Source organism: Phyllobates terribilis, unplaced genomic scaffold (genome assembly GCF_046119375.1).
Source record: "Phyllobates terribilis strain yellow unplaced genomic scaffold, ASM4611937v1 Scaffold_8__6_contigs__length_399053987, whole genome shotgun sequence".
Classification (NCBI taxonomy): Eukaryota; Metazoa; Chordata; class Amphibia; order Anura; family Dendrobatidae; genus Phyllobates; species Phyllobates terribilis.
In genome coordinates this window covers 393,647,850-393,665,198 of record NW_027362768.1, presented here as the reverse complement: position 1 = coordinate 393,665,198, position 17,349 = coordinate 393,647,850, and the positions used below count along the sequence as shown (strand labels likewise).

Below are 17,349 nucleotides of genomic sequence, written 5' to 3'. Positions count from 1 at the left end.
CTGTATATAATGAGGGGGGTGTGAGAGGATATAATATCATTATTACACCCCCTGGTCTGTATATAATGGGGGTGTGGTGAGGTGATATAATATCATTATTACACCCCCCCTGGTCTGTATATAATGAGGGGGGTGTGAGGGGATATAATATCATTATTACACCCCCTCAGTCTGTATATAATGAGGGGGGTGTGAGGGGATATAATATCATTATTACACCCCCCCTGGTCTGTATATAATGAGGGGGGTGTGAGGGGATGTAATATCATTATTACACCCCCCGGTCTGTATATAATGAGGGGGGTGTGAGGGGATATAATATCATTATTACACCCCCCGGTCTGTATATATGTATATAATGAGGGGGTGTGAGGGGATATAATATCATTATTACACCCCCCGGTCTGTATATAATGAGGGGGGTGTGAGGGGATGTAATATCATTATTACACCCCCCGGTCTGTATATAATGAGGGGGGTGTGAGAGGATATAATATCATTATTACACCCCCCGGTCTGTATATAATGAGGGGGGTGTGAGGGGATATAATATCATTATTACACCCCCCCAGTCTGTATATAATGAGGGGGGTGTGAGGGGATATAATATCATTATTACACCCCCCGGTCTGTATATAATGAGGGGGGTGTGAGAGGATATAATATCATTATTACACCCCCCGGTCTGTATATAATGAGGGGGGTGTTAGAGGATATAATATCATTATTACACCCCCCGGTCTGTATATAATGAGCGGGGTGTGAGGGGATATAATATCATTATTACACCCCCTCAGTCTGTATATAATGAGGGGGGTGTGAGGGGATATAATATCATTATTACACCCCCCCCGGTCTGTATATAATGAGGGGGGTGTGAGGGGATATAATATCATTATTACACCCCCCCGGTCTGTATATAATGAGGGGGGTGTGAGGGGATATAATATCATTATTACACCCCCCCGGTCTGTATATAATGAGGGGGGTGTGAGAGGATATAATATCATTATTACACCCCCCCCGGTCTGTATATAATGAGGGGAGTGTGAGGGGACATACTATCATTATTACACCCACCGGTCTGTATATAATGAGGGGGGTGTGAGGGGATATAATATCATTATTACACCCCCCCGGTCTGTATATAATGAGGGGGGTGTGAGGGGATATAATATCATTATTACACCCACCGGTCTGTATATAATGAGGGGGGTGTGAGGGGATATACTATCATTATTACACCCACCGGTCTGTATATAATGAGGGGGGTGTGAGGGGATATAATATCATTATTACACCCCCCCCGGTCTGTATATAATGAGGGGGGTGTGAGGGGATATAATATCATTATTACACCCCCCCGGTCTGTATATAATGAGGGGGGTGTGAGTGGATATAATATCATTATTACACCCCCCCCCAGGTCTGTATATAATGAGGGGGGTGTGAGGGGATATACTATCATTATTACACCCACCGGTCTGTATATAATGAGGGGGGTGTGAGTGGATATAATATCATTATTACACCCCCCCCCAGGTCTGTATATAATGAGGGGGGTGTGAGGGGATATAATATCATTATTACACCCCCCGGTCTGTGTATAATGAGGGGGGTGTGAGTGGATATAATATCATTATTACACCCCCCCCCAGGTCTGTATATAATGAGGGGGGTGTGAGGGGATATAATATCATTATTACACCCCCCCAGTCTGTATATAATGAGGGGGGTGTGAGGGGATATAATATCATTATTACACCCCCCCGGTCTGTATATAATGAGGGGGGTGTGAGGGGATATAATATCATTATTACACCCCCCGGTCTGTATATAATGAGTGGGGTGTGAGGGGATATAATATCATTATTACACCCCCCGGTCTGTATATGAGGGGGGTGTGAGGGGATATAATATCATTATTACACCCCCCGGTCTGTATATAATGAGTGGGGTGTGAGGGGATATAATATCATTATTACACCCCCCCGGTCTGTATATAATGAGGGGGGTGTGAGGGGATATAATATCATTATTACACCCCCCCTCGGTCTGTATATAACGTGCTGCCTTCTCTTCCTCTCAGGCTTCTGTGTGACGATGACGGAGCCGGAGCTGTTGCTGGACTCTAATATCCGCCTGTGGGTCGTGCTCCCCATCGTCTTCATCACTTTCTTTGTTGGGATGATACGTCACTACGTCTCCATCCTGCTGCAGAGCGACAAGAAGCTGACACAGGAGCAGGTGTCCGACAGGTGCGAGAGGTCGCCCCCTGCTGGTGACAACATCTCCGCTGCCGGCGCTCGTCTCTCTCTCTGTGCTGCCAGCGCTCGTCTCTCTCTCTGTGCTGCCGGCGCTCGTCTCTCTCTCTCTGTGCTGCCGGCGCTCGTCTCTCTCTCTCTCTGTGCTGCCGGCGCTCGTCTCTCTCTCTCTCTCTCTCTCTCTCTCTGTGCTGCCGGCGCTCGTCTCTCTCTCTCTCTGTGCTGCCGGCGCTAGTCTCTCTCTCTCTCTCTGTGCTGCCGGCGCTCGTCTCTCTCTCTCTGTGCTGTCGGCGCTCGTCTCTCTCTCTCTGTGCTGCCGGCGCTCGTCTCTCTCTCTCTGTGCTGCCGGCGCTCGTCTCTCTCTCTCTGTGCTGCCGGCGCTCGTCTCTCTCTCTCTGTGCTGCCGGCGCTCGTCTCTCTCTCTCTGTGCTGCCGGCGCTCGTCTCTCTCTCTCTGTGCTGTCGGCGCTCGTCTCTCTCTCTCTGTGCTGCCGGCGCTCGTCTCTCTCTCTCTCTCTGTGCTGCCGGCGCTCGTCTCTCTCTCTCTCTCTGTGCTGCCGGCGCTCGTCTCTCTCTCTCTCTCTCTGTGCTGCCGGCGCTCGTCTCTCTCTCTCTCTCTCTGTGCTGCCGGCGCTCGTCTCTCTCTCTCTCTCTCTGTGCTGCCGGCGCTCGTCTCTCTCTCTCTGTGCTGTCGGCACTCGTCTCTCTCTCTCTCTGTGCTGCCGGCGCTCGTCTCTCTCTCTCTCTGTGCTGCCGGCGCTCGTCTCTCTCTCTCTCTGTGCTGTCGGCGCTCGTCTCTCTCTCTCTGTGCTGTCTGCGCTCGTCTCTCTCTCTCTGTGCTGTCGGCGCTAGTCTCTCTCTCTCTGTGCTGCCGGCGCTCGTCTCTCTCTCTCTCTCTGTGCTGCCGGCGCTCGTCTCTCTCTCTCTCTCTGTGCTGTCGGCGCTCGTCTCTCTCTCTCTCTCTCTGTGCTGTCTGCGCTCGTCTCTCTCTGTGCTGCCGGCGCTCGTCTCTCTCTCTCTCTCTCTCTCTCTCTCTCTGTGCTGCCGGCGCTCGTCTCTCTCTGTGCTGCCGGCGCTCGTCTCTCTCTCTCTCTCTGTGCTGCCGGCGCTCGTCTCTCTCTGTGCTGCCGGCGCTCGTCTCTCGCTCGTCTCTCTCTGTGCTGCCGGCGCTCGTCTCTCTCTCTGTGCTGCCGGCGCTCGTCTCTCTCTCTCTGTGCTGCCGGCGCTCGTCTCTCTCTCTCTCTGTGCTGCCGGCGCTCGTCTCTCTCTCTCTGTGCTGTCGGCGCTCGTCTCTCTCTCTCTGTGCTGCCGGCGCTCGTCTCTCTCTCTCTCTCTGTGCTGTCGGCGCTCGTCTCTCTCTCTCTGTGCTGTCGGCGCTCGTCTCTCTCTCTGTGCTGTCGGCGCTCGTCTCTCTCTCTCTGTGCTGTCGGCGCTCGTCTCTCTCTCTCTGTGCTGTCGGCGCTCGTCTCTCTCTCTCTCTCTGTGCTGCCGGCGCTCGTCTCTCTCTCTCTCTCTCTGTGCTGCCGGCGCTCGTCTCTCTCTCTCTCTCTCTGTGCTGCCGGCGCTCGTCTCTCTCTCTCTCTCTCTGTGCTGCCGGCGCTCGTCTCTCTCTCTCTCTCTGTGCTGCCGGCGCTCGTCTCTCTCTCTCTCTCTGTGCTGCCGGCGCTCGTCTCTCTCTCTCTCTCTGTGCTGCCGGCGCTCGTCTCTCTCTCTCTCTGTGCTGCCGGCGCTCGTCTCTCTCTCTCTCTGTGCTGCCGGCGCTCGTCTCTCTCTCTCTGTGCTGCCGGCGCTCGTCTCTCTGTCTCTCTCTGTGCTGCCGGCGCTCGTCTCTCTGTCTCTCTCTGTGCTGCCGGCGCTCGTCTCTCTCTCTCTCTGTGCTGCCGGCGCTCGTCTCTCTCTCTCTCTGTGCTGCCGGCGCTCGTCTCTCTCTCTCTCTGTGCTGCCGGCGCTCGTCTCTCTCTCTCTCTGTGCTGCCGGCGCTCGTCTCTCTCTCTCTCTGTGCTGCCGGCGCTCGTCTCTCTCTCTCTCTGTGCTGCCGGCGCTCGTCTCTCTCTCTCTCTGTGCTGCCGGCGCTCGTCTCTCTCTCTCTCTTTGCTGCCGGCGCTCGTCTCTCTCTCTCTCTTTGCTGCCGGCGCTCGTCTCTCTCTCTCTCTGTGCTGCCGGCGCTCGTCTCTCTCTCTCTCTGTGCTGCCGGCGCTCGTCTCTCTCTCTCTCTGTGCTGCCGGCGCTCGTCTCTCTCTCTCTCTGTGCTGCCGGCGCTCGTCTCTCTCTCTCTCTGTGCTGCCGGCGCTCGTCTCTCTCTCTCTCTGTGCTGCCGGCGCTCGTCTCTCTCTCTCTCTGTGCTGCCGGCGCTCGTCTCTCTCTCTCTCTGTGCTGCCGGCGCTCGTCTCTCTCTCTCTCTCTGTGCTGCCGGCGCTCGTCTCTCCGCTGCAGATGACGTTTTTTCTTTTTACAGTCAGGTGCTGATTCGCAGCAGAATTCTCAGAGAGAATGGGAAATACCTCAGTAAGCAGGTAAGAGACGACGTGCGCCCCCTCGCCTTCTCTCCTCGGGCCCCCTCTCCTCGCCTCCCCAGCTTCATCCTCTGCTGCCCCCCAGCTCGATCTTCCCCCCAGCTCGATCTTCCCCCCAGCTCGATCTTCCCCCCAGCTCGATCTTCCCCCCAGCTCGATCTTCCCCCCAGCTTGATCTTCCCCCCAGCTTGATCTTCCCCCCAGCTCGATCTTCCCCCCCAGCTTGATCTTCCCCCCAGCTCGATCTTCCCCCCCAGCTCGATCTTCCCCCCAGCTCGATCTTCCCCCCAGCTTCCCCCTTTAGCTTCCCCTTCGGCCGCCCCCTCACCGGCAGCGCACACATAACCGTCTTCTATCTTTTCAGTCATTTCTTATGAGAAAGTTTTTTTTCAACAACGCAGAAGACGGATTCTTCAAAAAGACCAAGAGGAAAGTCGTCCCCCCGTCCCCCATGACAGGTGAGCATGTTCCTCCGTACCTGGCAGACCCCACATGGCCACATCTTACACTTCATTACGCTTCATTATTATATACGCTGCTCAAAAAAATACAGGGACCCCTGAAATCCCCCCTCCTAGATGTGAATGAATGAAATCTTCTCATTGAATACTTTGTTCTGTAGAAGCTGAATGTGCTGACACCAAAATCACCCAAAAATCATCAATGGAAATCACATTTATTAACCAATAGAGGCCTGGATGTGGAGTCACCCCCAAAATTACAGTGGAAAAACCCACTACAGGCTGATCCAACTGTGATGTAATGTCCTTAAAACAAGTCACAATGAGGCTGAGTATTGTGTGTGGCCTCCACGTGCCTGTATGACCTCCCTACAACGCCTGGGCATGCTCCTGATGAGGCTCAGTATTGTGTGTGGCCTCCACGTGCCTGTATGACCTCCCTACAACGCCTGGGCATGCTCCTGATGAGGCTGAGTATTGTGTGTGGCCTCCACGTGCCTGTATGACCTCCCTACAACGCCTGGGCATGCTCCTAATGAGGCTCAGTATTGTGTGTGGCCTCCACGTGCCTGTATGACCTCCCTTCAACACCTGGGCACGCTCCTGATGAGGCTGAGTATTGTGTGTGGCCTCCACGTGCCTGTATTGCCTCCCTTCAACACCTGGGCACGCTCCTGATGAGGCTGAGTATTGTGTGTGGCCTCCATGTGCCTGTATGACCACCCTACAATGCCTGGGCATGCTCCTGATGAGGCTGAGTATTGTGTGTGGCCTCCACGTGCCTGTATGACCTCCCTACAACGCCTGGGCATGCTCCTGATGAGGCTGAGTATTGTGTGTGGCCTCCATGTGCCTGTATGACCTCTCTACAACGCCTGGGCATGCTCCTGATGAGGCTGAGTATAGTGTGTGGCCTCCACGTGTCTGTATGACCTCCCTACAACGCCTGGGCATGCTCCTGATGAGGGTGAGTATTGTGTGTGGCCTCCACGTGCCTGTATGACCTCTCTACAACGCCTGGGTATGCTCCTGATGAGGCTGAGTATTGTGTGTGGCCTCCACGTGTCTGTATGACCTCCCTACAACGCCTGGGCATGCTCCTGATGAGGCTGAGTATTGTGTGTGGCCTCCACGTGCCTGTATGACCTCCCTACAACGCCTGGGCATGCCCCTGATGAGGCTGAGTATTGTGTGTGGCCTCCACGTGCCTGTATGACCTCCCTACAACGCCTGGCATGCTCCTGATGAGGCTGAGTATTGTGTGTGGCCTCCACGTGCCTGTATGACCTCCCTACAACGCCTGGGCGTGCTCCTGATGAGGCTGAGTATTGTGTGTGGCCTCCACGTGCCTGTATGACCTCCCTACAACGCCTGGGCATGCTCCTGATGAGGCTGAGTATTGTATGTGGCCTCCACGTGCCTGTATGACCACCCTACAACGCCTGGGCATGCTCCTGATGAGGCTGAGTATTGTGTGTGGCCTCCACGTGCCTGTATGACCTCCCTACAACGCCTGGGCATGCTCCTGATGAGGCTGAGTATTGTGTGTGACCTCCACGTGCCTGTATGACCTCCCTACAACGCCTGGGCATGCTCCTGATGAGGCTGAGTATTGTGTGTGGCCTCCACGTGCCTGTATGACCTCTCTACAACGCCTGGGTATGCTCCTGATGAGGCTGAGTATTGTGTGTGGCCTCCACGTGCCTGTATGACCTCCCTACAACGCCTGGCATGCTCCTGATGAGGCTGAGTATTGTGTGTGGCCTCCACGTGCCTGTATGACCTCCCTACAACGCCTGGGCGTGCTCCTGATGAGGCTGAGTATTGTGTGTGGCCTCCACGTGCCTGTATGACCTCCCTACAACGCCTGGACGTGCTCCTGATGAGGCTGAGTATTGTGTGTGGCCTCCACGTGCCTGTATGACCTCCCTACAACGCCTGGCATGCTCCTGATGAGGCTGAGTATTGTGTGTGGCCTCCACGTGTCTGTATGACCTCCCTACAACGCCTGGACATGCGCCTGATGAGGCTTAGTATTGTGTGTGGCCTCCACATGCCTGTATGACCTCCCTACAACGCCTGGGCATGCGCCTGATGAGGCTGAGTATTGTGTGTGGCCTCCACGTGCCTGTATGACCTCCCTACAACGCCTGGGCATGCTCCTGATGAGGCTGAGTATTGTGTGTGGCCTCCACGTGCCTGTATGACCACCCTACAACGCCTGGGCATGCTCCTGATGAGGCTGAGTATTGTGTGTGGCCTCCACGTGCCTGTATGACCTCCCTACAACGCCTGGGCATGCTCCTGATGAGGCTGAGTATTGTGTGTGGCCTCCACGTGCCTGTATGACCTCCCTACAACGCCTGGGCATGCTCCTGATGAGGCTGAGTATTGTGTGTGGCCTCCACGTGCCTGTATGACCTCCCTACAACGCCTGGGCATGCTCCTGATGAGGCTGAGTATTGTGTGTGGCCTCCACGTGCCTGTATGACCTCCCTACAACGCCTGGGCATGCTCCTAATGAGGCTCATTATTGTGTGTGGCCTCCACGTGCCTGTATGACCTCCCTTCAACACCTGGGCACGCTCCTGATGAGGCTGAGTATTGTGTGTGGCCTCCACGTGCCTGTATGACCTCCCTACAACGCCTGGGCATGCTCCTGATGAGGCTGAGTATAGTGTGTGGCCTCCACGTGTCTGTATGACCTCCCTACAACGCCTGGGCATGCTCCTGATGAGGCTGAGTATTGTGTGTGGCCTCCACGTGCCTGTATGACCTCTCTACAACGCCTGGGTATGCTCCTGATGAGGCTGAGTATTGTGTGTGGCCTCCACGTGTCTGTATGACCTCCCTACAACACCTGGGCATGCTCCTGATGAGGGTGAGTATTGTGTGTGGCCTCCATGTGCCTGTATGACCTCCCTACAACGCCTGGGCATGCCCCTGATGAGGCTGAGTATTGTGTGTGGCCTCCACGTGCCTGTATGACCTCCCTACAACGCCTGGCATGCTCCTGATGAGGCTGAGTATTGTGTGTGGCCTCCACGTGCCTGTATGACCTCCCTACAACGCCTGGCATGCTCCTGATGAGGCTGAGTATTGTGTGTGGCCTCCACGTGCCTGTATGACTTCCCTACAACGCCTGGGCGTGCTCCTGATGAGGCTGAGTATTGTGTGTGGCCTCCACGTGCCTGTATGACCTCCCTACAACGCCTGGGCATGCTCCTGATGAGGCTGAGTATTGTGTGTGGCCTCCACGTGCCTGTATGACCACCCTACAACGCCTGGGCATGCTCCTGATAAGGCTGAGTATTGTGTGTGACCTCCACGTGCCTGTATGACCTCCCTACAACGCCTGGGCATGCTCCTGATGAGGCTGAGTATAGTGTGTGGCCTCCACGTGTCTGTATGACCTCCCTACAACGCCTGGGCATGCTCCTGATGAGGCTGAGTATTGTGTGTGGCCTCCACGTGCCTGTATGACCTCCCTACAACGCCTGGCATGCTCCTGATGAGGCTGAGTATTGTGTGTGGCCTCCACGTGCCTGTATGACCTCCCTACAACGCCTGGACGTGCTCCTGATGAGGCTGAGTATTGTGTGTGGCCTCCACGTGCCTGTATGACCTCCTCTACAACGCCTGGACATGCGCCTGATGAGGCTTAGTATTGTGTGTGGCCTCCACGTGCCTGTATGACCTCCCTACAACGCCTGGGCATGCGCCTGATGAGGCTGAGTATTGTGTGTGGCCTCCACGTGCCTGTATGACCTCCCTACAACGCCTGGGCATGCTCCTGATGAGGCTGAGTATTGTGTGTGGCCTCCACGTGCCTGTATGACCTCCCTACAACGCCTGGGCATGCTCCTGATAAGGCTGAGCATTGTGTGTGGCCTCCACGTGCCTGTATGACTACCCTACAACGCCTGGGCATGCAACTGATGAGGCTGAGTATTGTGTGTGGCCTCCACGTGCCTGTATGACCTCCCTACAACGCCTGGGCATGCTCCTGATGAGGCTGAGTATTGTGTGTGGCCTCCACGTGCCTGTATGACCTCCCTACAACGCCTGGGCATGCTCCTGATGAGGCTGAGTATTGTGTGTGGCCTCCACGTGCCTGTATGACCTCCCTACAACACCTGGGTATGCTCCTGATGAGGCTGAGTATTGTGTGTGGCCTCCACGTGCCTGTATGACCTCCCTACAACGCCTGGGCATGCTCCTGATGAGGCTGAGTATTGTGTGTGGCCTCCACGTGTCTGTATGACCTCCCTACAACGCCTGGGCATGCTCCTGATGAGGCTGAGTATTGTGTGTGGCCTCCACGTGCCTGTATGACCTCCCTACAACACCTGGGCATGCTCCTGATGAGGCTGAGTATTGTGTGTGGCCTCCACGTGCCTGTATGACCTCCCTACAACGCCTGGCATGCTCCTGATGAGGCTGAGTATTGTGTGTGGCCTCCACGTGCCTGTATGACCTCTCTACAACGCCTGGGTATGCTCCTGATGAGGCTGAGTATTGTGTGTGGCCTCCACGTGCCTGTATGACCTCCCTACAACGCCTGGCATGCTCCTGATGAGGCTGAGTATTGCGTGTGGCCTCCACGTGCCTGTATGACCTCCCTACAACGCCTGGGCATGCTCCTGATGAGGCTGAGTATTGTGTGTGGCCTCCACGTACCTGTATGACCTCCCTACAACGCCTGGGCATGCTCCTGATGAGGCTGAGTATTGTGTATGACCTCCACGTGCCTGTATGACCTCCCTACAACGCCTGGACATGCTCCTGATGAGGCTGAGTATTGTGTGTGGCCTCCACGTGCCTGTATGACCTCCCTACAACGCCTGGACATGCTCCTGATGAGGCTGAGTATTGTGTGTGGCCTCCACGTGCCTGTATGGCCTCCCTTCAACACCTGGGCATGCTCCTGATGAGGCTGAGCATTGTGTGTGGCCTCCACGTGCCTGTATGACCTCCCTACAACGCCTGGGCATGCTCCTGATGAGGCTGAGTATTGTGTGTGGCCTCCACGTGCCTGTATGACCTCCCTACAACGCCTGGGCATGCTCCTGATGAGGCTGAGTATTGTGTGTGGCCTCCACGTGCCTGTATGACCTCCCTACAACGCCTGGGCACGCTCCTGATGAGGCTGAGTATTGTGTATGACCTCCACGTTGCCTGTATGACCTCCCTACAACGCCTGGACATGCTCCTGATGAGGCTGAGTATTGTGTGTGGCCTCCACGTGTCTGTATGACCTCCCTACAACGCCTGGGCATGCTCCTGATGAGGCTGAGTATTGTGTATGACCTCCACGTGCCAGTATGACCTCCCTACAACGCCTGGGCATGCTCCTGATGAGGCTGAGTATTGTGTGTGGCCTCCACTTGCCTGTATGACCTCTCTGCAACGCCTGGGCATGCTCCTGATGAGGCTGAGTATTGTGTGTGGCCTCCACGTGCCTGTATGACCTCCCTACAACTCTTGGGCACGCTCCTGATGAGGCTGAGCATTGTGTGTGGCCTCCACGTGCCTGTATGACCTCCCTACAACGCCTGGGCATGCTCCTGATGAGGCTGAGTATTGTGTGTGGCCTCCACGTGCCTGTATGACCTCCCTACAACTCTTGGGCACGCTCCTGATGAGGCTGAGTATTGTGTGTGGCCTCCACGTGCCTGTATGACCCCCCAAAACGCCTGGGCATGCTCCTGATGAGGCTGAGTATTGTGTGTGGCCTCCACGTGCCTGTATGACCTCCCTACAACGCCTGGGCATGCTCCTGATGAGGCTGAGTATTGTGTGTGGCCTCCACGTGCCTGTATGACCTCCCTACAACGCCTGGGCATGCTCCTGATGAGGCTGAGTATTGTGTGTGGCCTCCACGTGCCTGTATGACCTACCTACAACGCCTGGGCATGCTCCTGATGAGGCTGAGTATTGTGTGTGGCATCCACGTGCCTGTATGACCTCCCTACAACGCCTGGGCATGCTCCTGATGAGGCTGAGTATTGTGTGTTGCCTCCACGTGCCTGTATGGCCTCCCTACAACGCCTGGGCATGCAACTGATGAGGCTGAGTATTGTGTGTGGCCTCCACGTGCCTGTATGACCTCCCTACAACGCCTGGGCATGCTCCTGATGAGGCTGAGTATTGTGTGTTGCCTCCACGTGCCTGTATGACCTCCCTACAACGCCTGGGCATGCAACTGATGAGGCTGAGTATTGTGTGTGGCCTCCACGTGCCTGTATGACCTCCCTACAACGCCTGGGCATGCTCCTGATGAGGCTGAGTATTGTGTGTGGCCTCCACGTGCCTGTATGACCTCTCTACAACGCCTGGGCATGCTACTGATGAGGCTGAGTATTGTGTGTGGCCTCCACGTGCCTGTATGACCTCCCTACAACGCCTGGGCATGCTCCTGATGAGGCTGAGTATTGTGTGTGGCCTCCACGTGCCTGTATGACCTCCCTACAACGCCTGGGCATGCTCCTGATGAGGCTGAGTATTGTGTGTGGCCTCCACGTGCCTGTATGACCTCCCTACAATGCCTGGGCATGCTCCTGATGAGGCTGAATATTGTGTGTGGCCTCCACGTGCCTGTATGACCTCCCTACAACGCCTGGGCATGCTCCTGATGAGGCTGAGTATTGTGTGTGGCCTCCACGTGCCTGTATGACCTCCCTACAACGCCTGGGCATGCTCCTGATGAGGCTGAGTATTGTGTGTGGCCTCCACGTGCCTGTATGACCTCCCTACAACGCCTGGGCATGCTCCTGATGAGGCTGAGTATTGTGTGTGGCCTCCACGTGCCTGTATGACCTCCCTACAACGCCTGGGCATGCTCCTGATGAGGCTGAGTATTGTGTGTGGCCTCCACGTGCCTGTATGACCTCCCTACAACGCCTGGGCATGCTCCTGATGAGGCTGAGTATTGTGTGTGGCCTCCACGTGCCTGTATGACCTCCCTACAACGCCTGGGCATGCTCCTGATGAGGCTGAGTATTGTGTGTGGCCTCCACGTGCCTGTATGACCTCCCTACAACGCCTGGGCATGCTCCTGATGAGGCTGAGTATTGTGTGCGACTTCCACGTGCCTGTATGGCCTCCCTACAACGCCTGGGCATGCTCCTGATAAGGCTGAGTATTGTGTGCGGCCTCCACGTGCCTGTATGGCCTCCCTACAACGCCTGGGCATGCTCCTGATGAGGCTGAGTATTGTGTGTGGCCTCCACGTGCCTATATGACCTCCCTACAACGCCTGGGCATGCTCCTGATGAGGCTGAGTATTGTGTGTGGCCTCCACGTGCCTGTATGACCTCCCTACAACGCCTGGGCATGCAACTGATGAGGCTGAGTATTGTGTGTGGCCTCCACGTGCCTGTATGACCTCCCTACAACGCCTGGGCATGCTCCTGATGAGGCTGAGTATTGTGTGTGGCCTCCACGTGCCTGTATGACCTCCCTACAACGCCTTTGCATGCTCCTGATGAGGCTGAGTATTGTGTGTGGCCTCCACGTGCCTGTATGACCTCCCTACAACGCCTGGGCATGCAACTGATGAGGCTGAGTATTGTGTGTGGCCTCCACGTGCCTATATGACCTCCCTACAACGCCTGGGCATGCTCCTGATGAGGCTGAGTATTGTGTGTGGCCTCCACGTGCCTGTATGACCTCCCTACAACGCCTGGGCATGCTCCTGATGAGGCTGAGTATTGTGTGTGGCCTCCACGTACCTGTATGACCACCCTACAACGCCTGGGCATGCTCCTGATGAGGCTGAGTATTGTGTGTGGCCTCCACGTGCCTGTATGACCTCCCTACAACGCCTGGGCATGCTCCTGATGAGGCTGAGTATTGTGTGTGGCCTCCACGTTCCTGTATGACCTCCCTACAACGCCTGGGCACGCTCCTGATGAGGCTGAGTATTGTGTGTGGCCTCCACGTGCCTGTATGACCTCCCTACAACGCCTGGGCATGCTCCTGATGAGGCTGAGTATTGTGTGTGGCCTCCACGTTCCTGTATGACCTCCCTACAACGCCTGGGCACGCTCCTGATGAGGCTGAGCATTGTGTGTGGCCTCCACGTGCCTTTATGACCTCCCTACAACGCCTGGGCATGCTCCAGATGAGGCTGAGTATTGTGTGTGGCCTCCACGTGCCTGTATGACCTCCCTACAACGCCTGGGCATGCTCCTGATGAGGCTGAGTATTGTGTGTGGCCTCCACGTGCCTGTATGACCTCCCTACAACGCCTGGGCATGCTCCTGATGAGGCTGAGTATTGTGTGTGGCCTCCACGTGCCTGTATGACCTCCCTACAACGCCTGGGCATGCTCCTGATGAGGCTGAGTATTGTGTGTGGCCTCCACGTGCCTGTATGACCTCCCTACAACACCTGGGCATGCTCCTGATGAGGCTGAGTATTGTGTGTGGCCTCCACGTGCCTGTATGACCTCCCTACAACGCCTGGGCATGCTCCTGATGAGGCTGAGTATTGTGTGTGGCCTCCACGTGCCTGTATGACCTCCCTACAACGCCTGGGCATGCTCCTGATGAGGTTGAGTAGTGTGTGTGGCCTCCACGTGCCTGTATGACCTCCCTACAACGCCTGGGCATGCTCCTGATGAGGCTGAGTATTGTGTGTGGCCTCCACGTGCCTGTATGACCTCCCTACAACGCCTGGGCATGCACCTGATGAGGCTGAGTATTGTGTGTGGCCTCCACGTGCCTGTATGACCTCCCTACAACGCCTGGGCATGCTCCTGATGAGGCTGAGTATTGTGTGTGGCCTCCACGTGTCTGTATGACCTCTCTACAACGCCTGGGTATGCTCCTGATGAGGCTGAGTATTGTGTGTGGCCTCCACGTGTCTGTATGACCTCCCTACAACGCCTGGGCATGCTCCTGATGAGGGTGAGTATTGTGTGTGGCCTCCACGTGCCTGTATGACCTCCCTACAACGCCTGGGCATGCTCCTGATGAGGTTGTCGTGTGTGTGGCCTCCACGTGTCTGTATGACCTCCCTACAACGCCTCGGCATGCTCCTGATGAGGTTGAGTAGTGTGTGTGGCCTCCACGTGCCTGTATGACCTCCCTACAACGCCTGGGCATGCTCCTGATGAGGCTGAGTATTGTGTGTGGCCTCCACGTGCCTGTATGACCTCCCTACAACGCCTGGGCGTGCTCCTGATGAGGCTGAGTATTGTGTGTGGCCTCCACGTGCCTGTATGACCTCCCTACAACGCCTGGGTATGCTCCTGATGAGGCTGAGTATTGTGTGTGGCCTCCACGTGCCTGTATGACCTCCCTACAACGCCTGGGCATGCTCCTGATGAGGCTGAGTATTGTGTGTGCCCTCCACGTACCTGTATGACCTCCCTACAACGCCTGGGCATGCTCCTGATGAGGCTGAGTATTGTGTATGACCTCCACGTGCCTGTATGACCTCCCTACAACGCCTGGACATGCTCCTGATGAGGCTGAGTATTGTGTGTGGCCTCCACGTGCCTGTATGACCTCCCTACAACGCCTGGACATGCTCCTGATGAGGCTGAGTATTGTGTGTGGCCTACACGTGCCTGTATGACCTCCCTACAACGCCTGGGCATGCTCCTGATGAGGCTGAGTATAGTGTGTGGCCTCCCTACAACGCCTGGGCATGCTCCTGATGAGGCTGAGTATTGTGTGTGGCCTCCACGTGCCTGTATGACCTCCCTACAACGCCTGGGCATGCTCCTGATGAGGCTGAGTATTGTGTATGACCTCCACGTGCCTGTATGACCTCCCTACAACGCCTGGGCATGCTCCTGATGAGGCTGAGTATTGTGTGTGGCCTCCACGTGCCTGTATGACCTCCCTACAACGCCTGGGCATGCTCCTGATGAGGCTGAGTATTGTGTGTGGCCTCCACGTGCCTGTATGGCCTCCCTTCAACGCCTGGGCATGCTCCTGATAAGGCTGAGCATTGTGTGTGGCCTCCACGTGCCTGTATGACCTCCCTACAACGCCTGGGCATGCTCCTGATGAGGCTGAGTATTGTGTATGACCTCCACGTTGCCTGTATGACCTCCCTACAACGCCTGGGAATGCTCCTGATGAGGCTGAGTATTGTGTGTGGCCTCCACGTGCCTGTATGACCTCCCTACAACGCCTGGGCATGCTCCTGATGAGGCTGAGTATTGTGTGTGGCCTCCACGTGCCTGTATGACCTCTCTACAACGCCTGGGCATGCTCCTGATGAGGCTGAGTATTGTGTGCGGCCTCCACGTGCCTGTATGACCTCCCTACAACGCCTGGGAATGCTCCTGATGAGGCTGAGTATTGTGTGTGTCCTCCACGTGCCTGTATGACCTCCCTACAACGCCTGGGCATGCTCCTGATGAGGCTGAGTATTGTGTGTGGCCTCCACGTGCCTGTATGACCTCCCTACAACGCCTGGGCATGCTCCTGATGAGGCTGAGTATTGTGTGTGGCCTCCATGTGCCTGTATGACCTCCCTACAACGCCTGGGCATGCTCCTGATGAGGCTGAGTATTGTGTGTGGCCTCCACGTGCCTGTATGACCTCCCTACAACGCCTGGGCATGCAACTGATGAGGCTGAGTATTGTGTGTGGCCTCCACGTGCCTGTATGACCTCCCTACAACGCCTGGGCATGCTCCTGATGAGGCTGAGTATTGTGTGTGGCCTCCACGTGCCTGTATGACCTCCCTACAACGCCTGGGCATGCTCCTGATGAGGCTGAGTATTGTGTGTGGCCTCCACGTGCCTGTATGACCTCCCTACAACGCCTGGGCATGCTCCTGATGAGGCTGAGTATTGTGTGTGGCCTCCACGTGCCTGTATGACCTCCCTACAACGCCTGGGCATGCTCCTGATGAGGCTGAGTATTGTGTGTGGCCTCCACGTGCCTGTATGACCTCCCTACAATGCCTGGGCATGCTCCTGATGAGGCTGAGTATTGTGTGTGGCCTCCACGTGCCTGTATGACCTCCCTATAACGCCTGGGCATGCTCCTGATGAGGCTGAGTATTGTGTGTGGCCTCCACGTGCCTGTATGACCTCCCTACAACGCCTGGGCATGCTCCTGATGAGGCTGAGTATTGTGTGTGGCCTCCACGTGCCTGTATGACCTCCCTATAACGCCTGGGCACGCTCCTGATGAGGCTGAGTATTGTGTGTGGCCTCCACGTGCCTGTATGACCTCCCTATAACGCCTGGGCATGCTCCTGATGAGGCTGAGTATTGTGTGTGGCCTCCACGTGCCTGTATGACCTCCCTACAATGCCTGGGTATGCTCCTGATGAGGCTGAGTATTGTGTGTGGCCTCCACGTGCCTGTATGACCTCCCTATAACGCCTGGGCATGCTCCTGATGAGGCTGAGTATTGTGTGTGGCCTCCACGTGCCTGTATGACCTCCCTACAACGCCTGGGCATGCTCCTGATGAGGCTGAGTATTGTGTGTGGCCTCCACGTGCCTATATGACCTCCCTACAACGCCTGGGCATGCTCCTGATGAGGCTGAGTATTGTGTGTGGCCTCCACGTGCCTGTATGGCCTCCCTACAACGCCTGGGCATGCTCCTGATGAGGCTGAGTATTGTGTGTGGCCTCCACGTGCCTATATGACCTCCCTACAACGCCTGGGCATGCTCCTGATGAGGCTGAGTATTGTGTGTGGCCTCCACGTGCCTGTATGGCCTCCCTTCAACACCTGGGCATGCTCCTGATAAGGCTGAGTATTGTGTGTGGCCTCCACGTGCCTGTATGACCTCCCTACAACGCCTGGGCATGCTCCTGATGAGGCTGAGCATTGTGTGTGGCCTCCAGGTGCCTGTATGACCTCCCTACTACGCCTGGGCATGCTCCTGATGAGGCTGAGTATTGTGTGTGGCCTCCACGTGCCTGTATGACCTCCCTACAACGCCTGGGCATGTTCCTGATGAGGCTGAGCATTGTGTGTGGCCTCCACGTGCCTGTATGACCTCCCTACAACGCCTGGGCACGCTCCTGATGAGGCTGAGTATTGTGTGTGGCCTCCACGTGCCTGTATGACCTCCCTACAACACCTGGGCATGCTCCTGATGAGGCTCAGTATTGTGAGTGGCCTCCACG

The 17,349-nt window shown here is 56.1% G+C and overlaps 1 protein-coding gene across 1 annotated transcript in view; it reads left to right on the top strand.

The window, feature by feature from the left end:
- Positions 1 to 2,091: 2,091 nt before the first annotated feature.
- EMC3 (ER membrane protein complex subunit 3) overlaps positions 2,092 to 17,349 on the top strand; it is a 53,559-nt gene continuing 38,301 nt past the window's right edge. Inside the window, exons 1-3 of the mRNA XM_073645215.1 lie at positions 2,092 to 2,258; positions 4,719 to 4,776; positions 5,141 to 5,234. Of these exons, the coding sequence (XP_073501316.1) occupies positions 2,104 to 2,258; positions 4,719 to 4,776; positions 5,141 to 5,234 (307 nt within the window). The 5' untranslated portion in view covers positions 2,092 to 2,103. The remainder of the gene's footprint in view (positions 2,259 to 4,718; positions 4,777 to 5,140; positions 5,235 to 17,349) is intronic.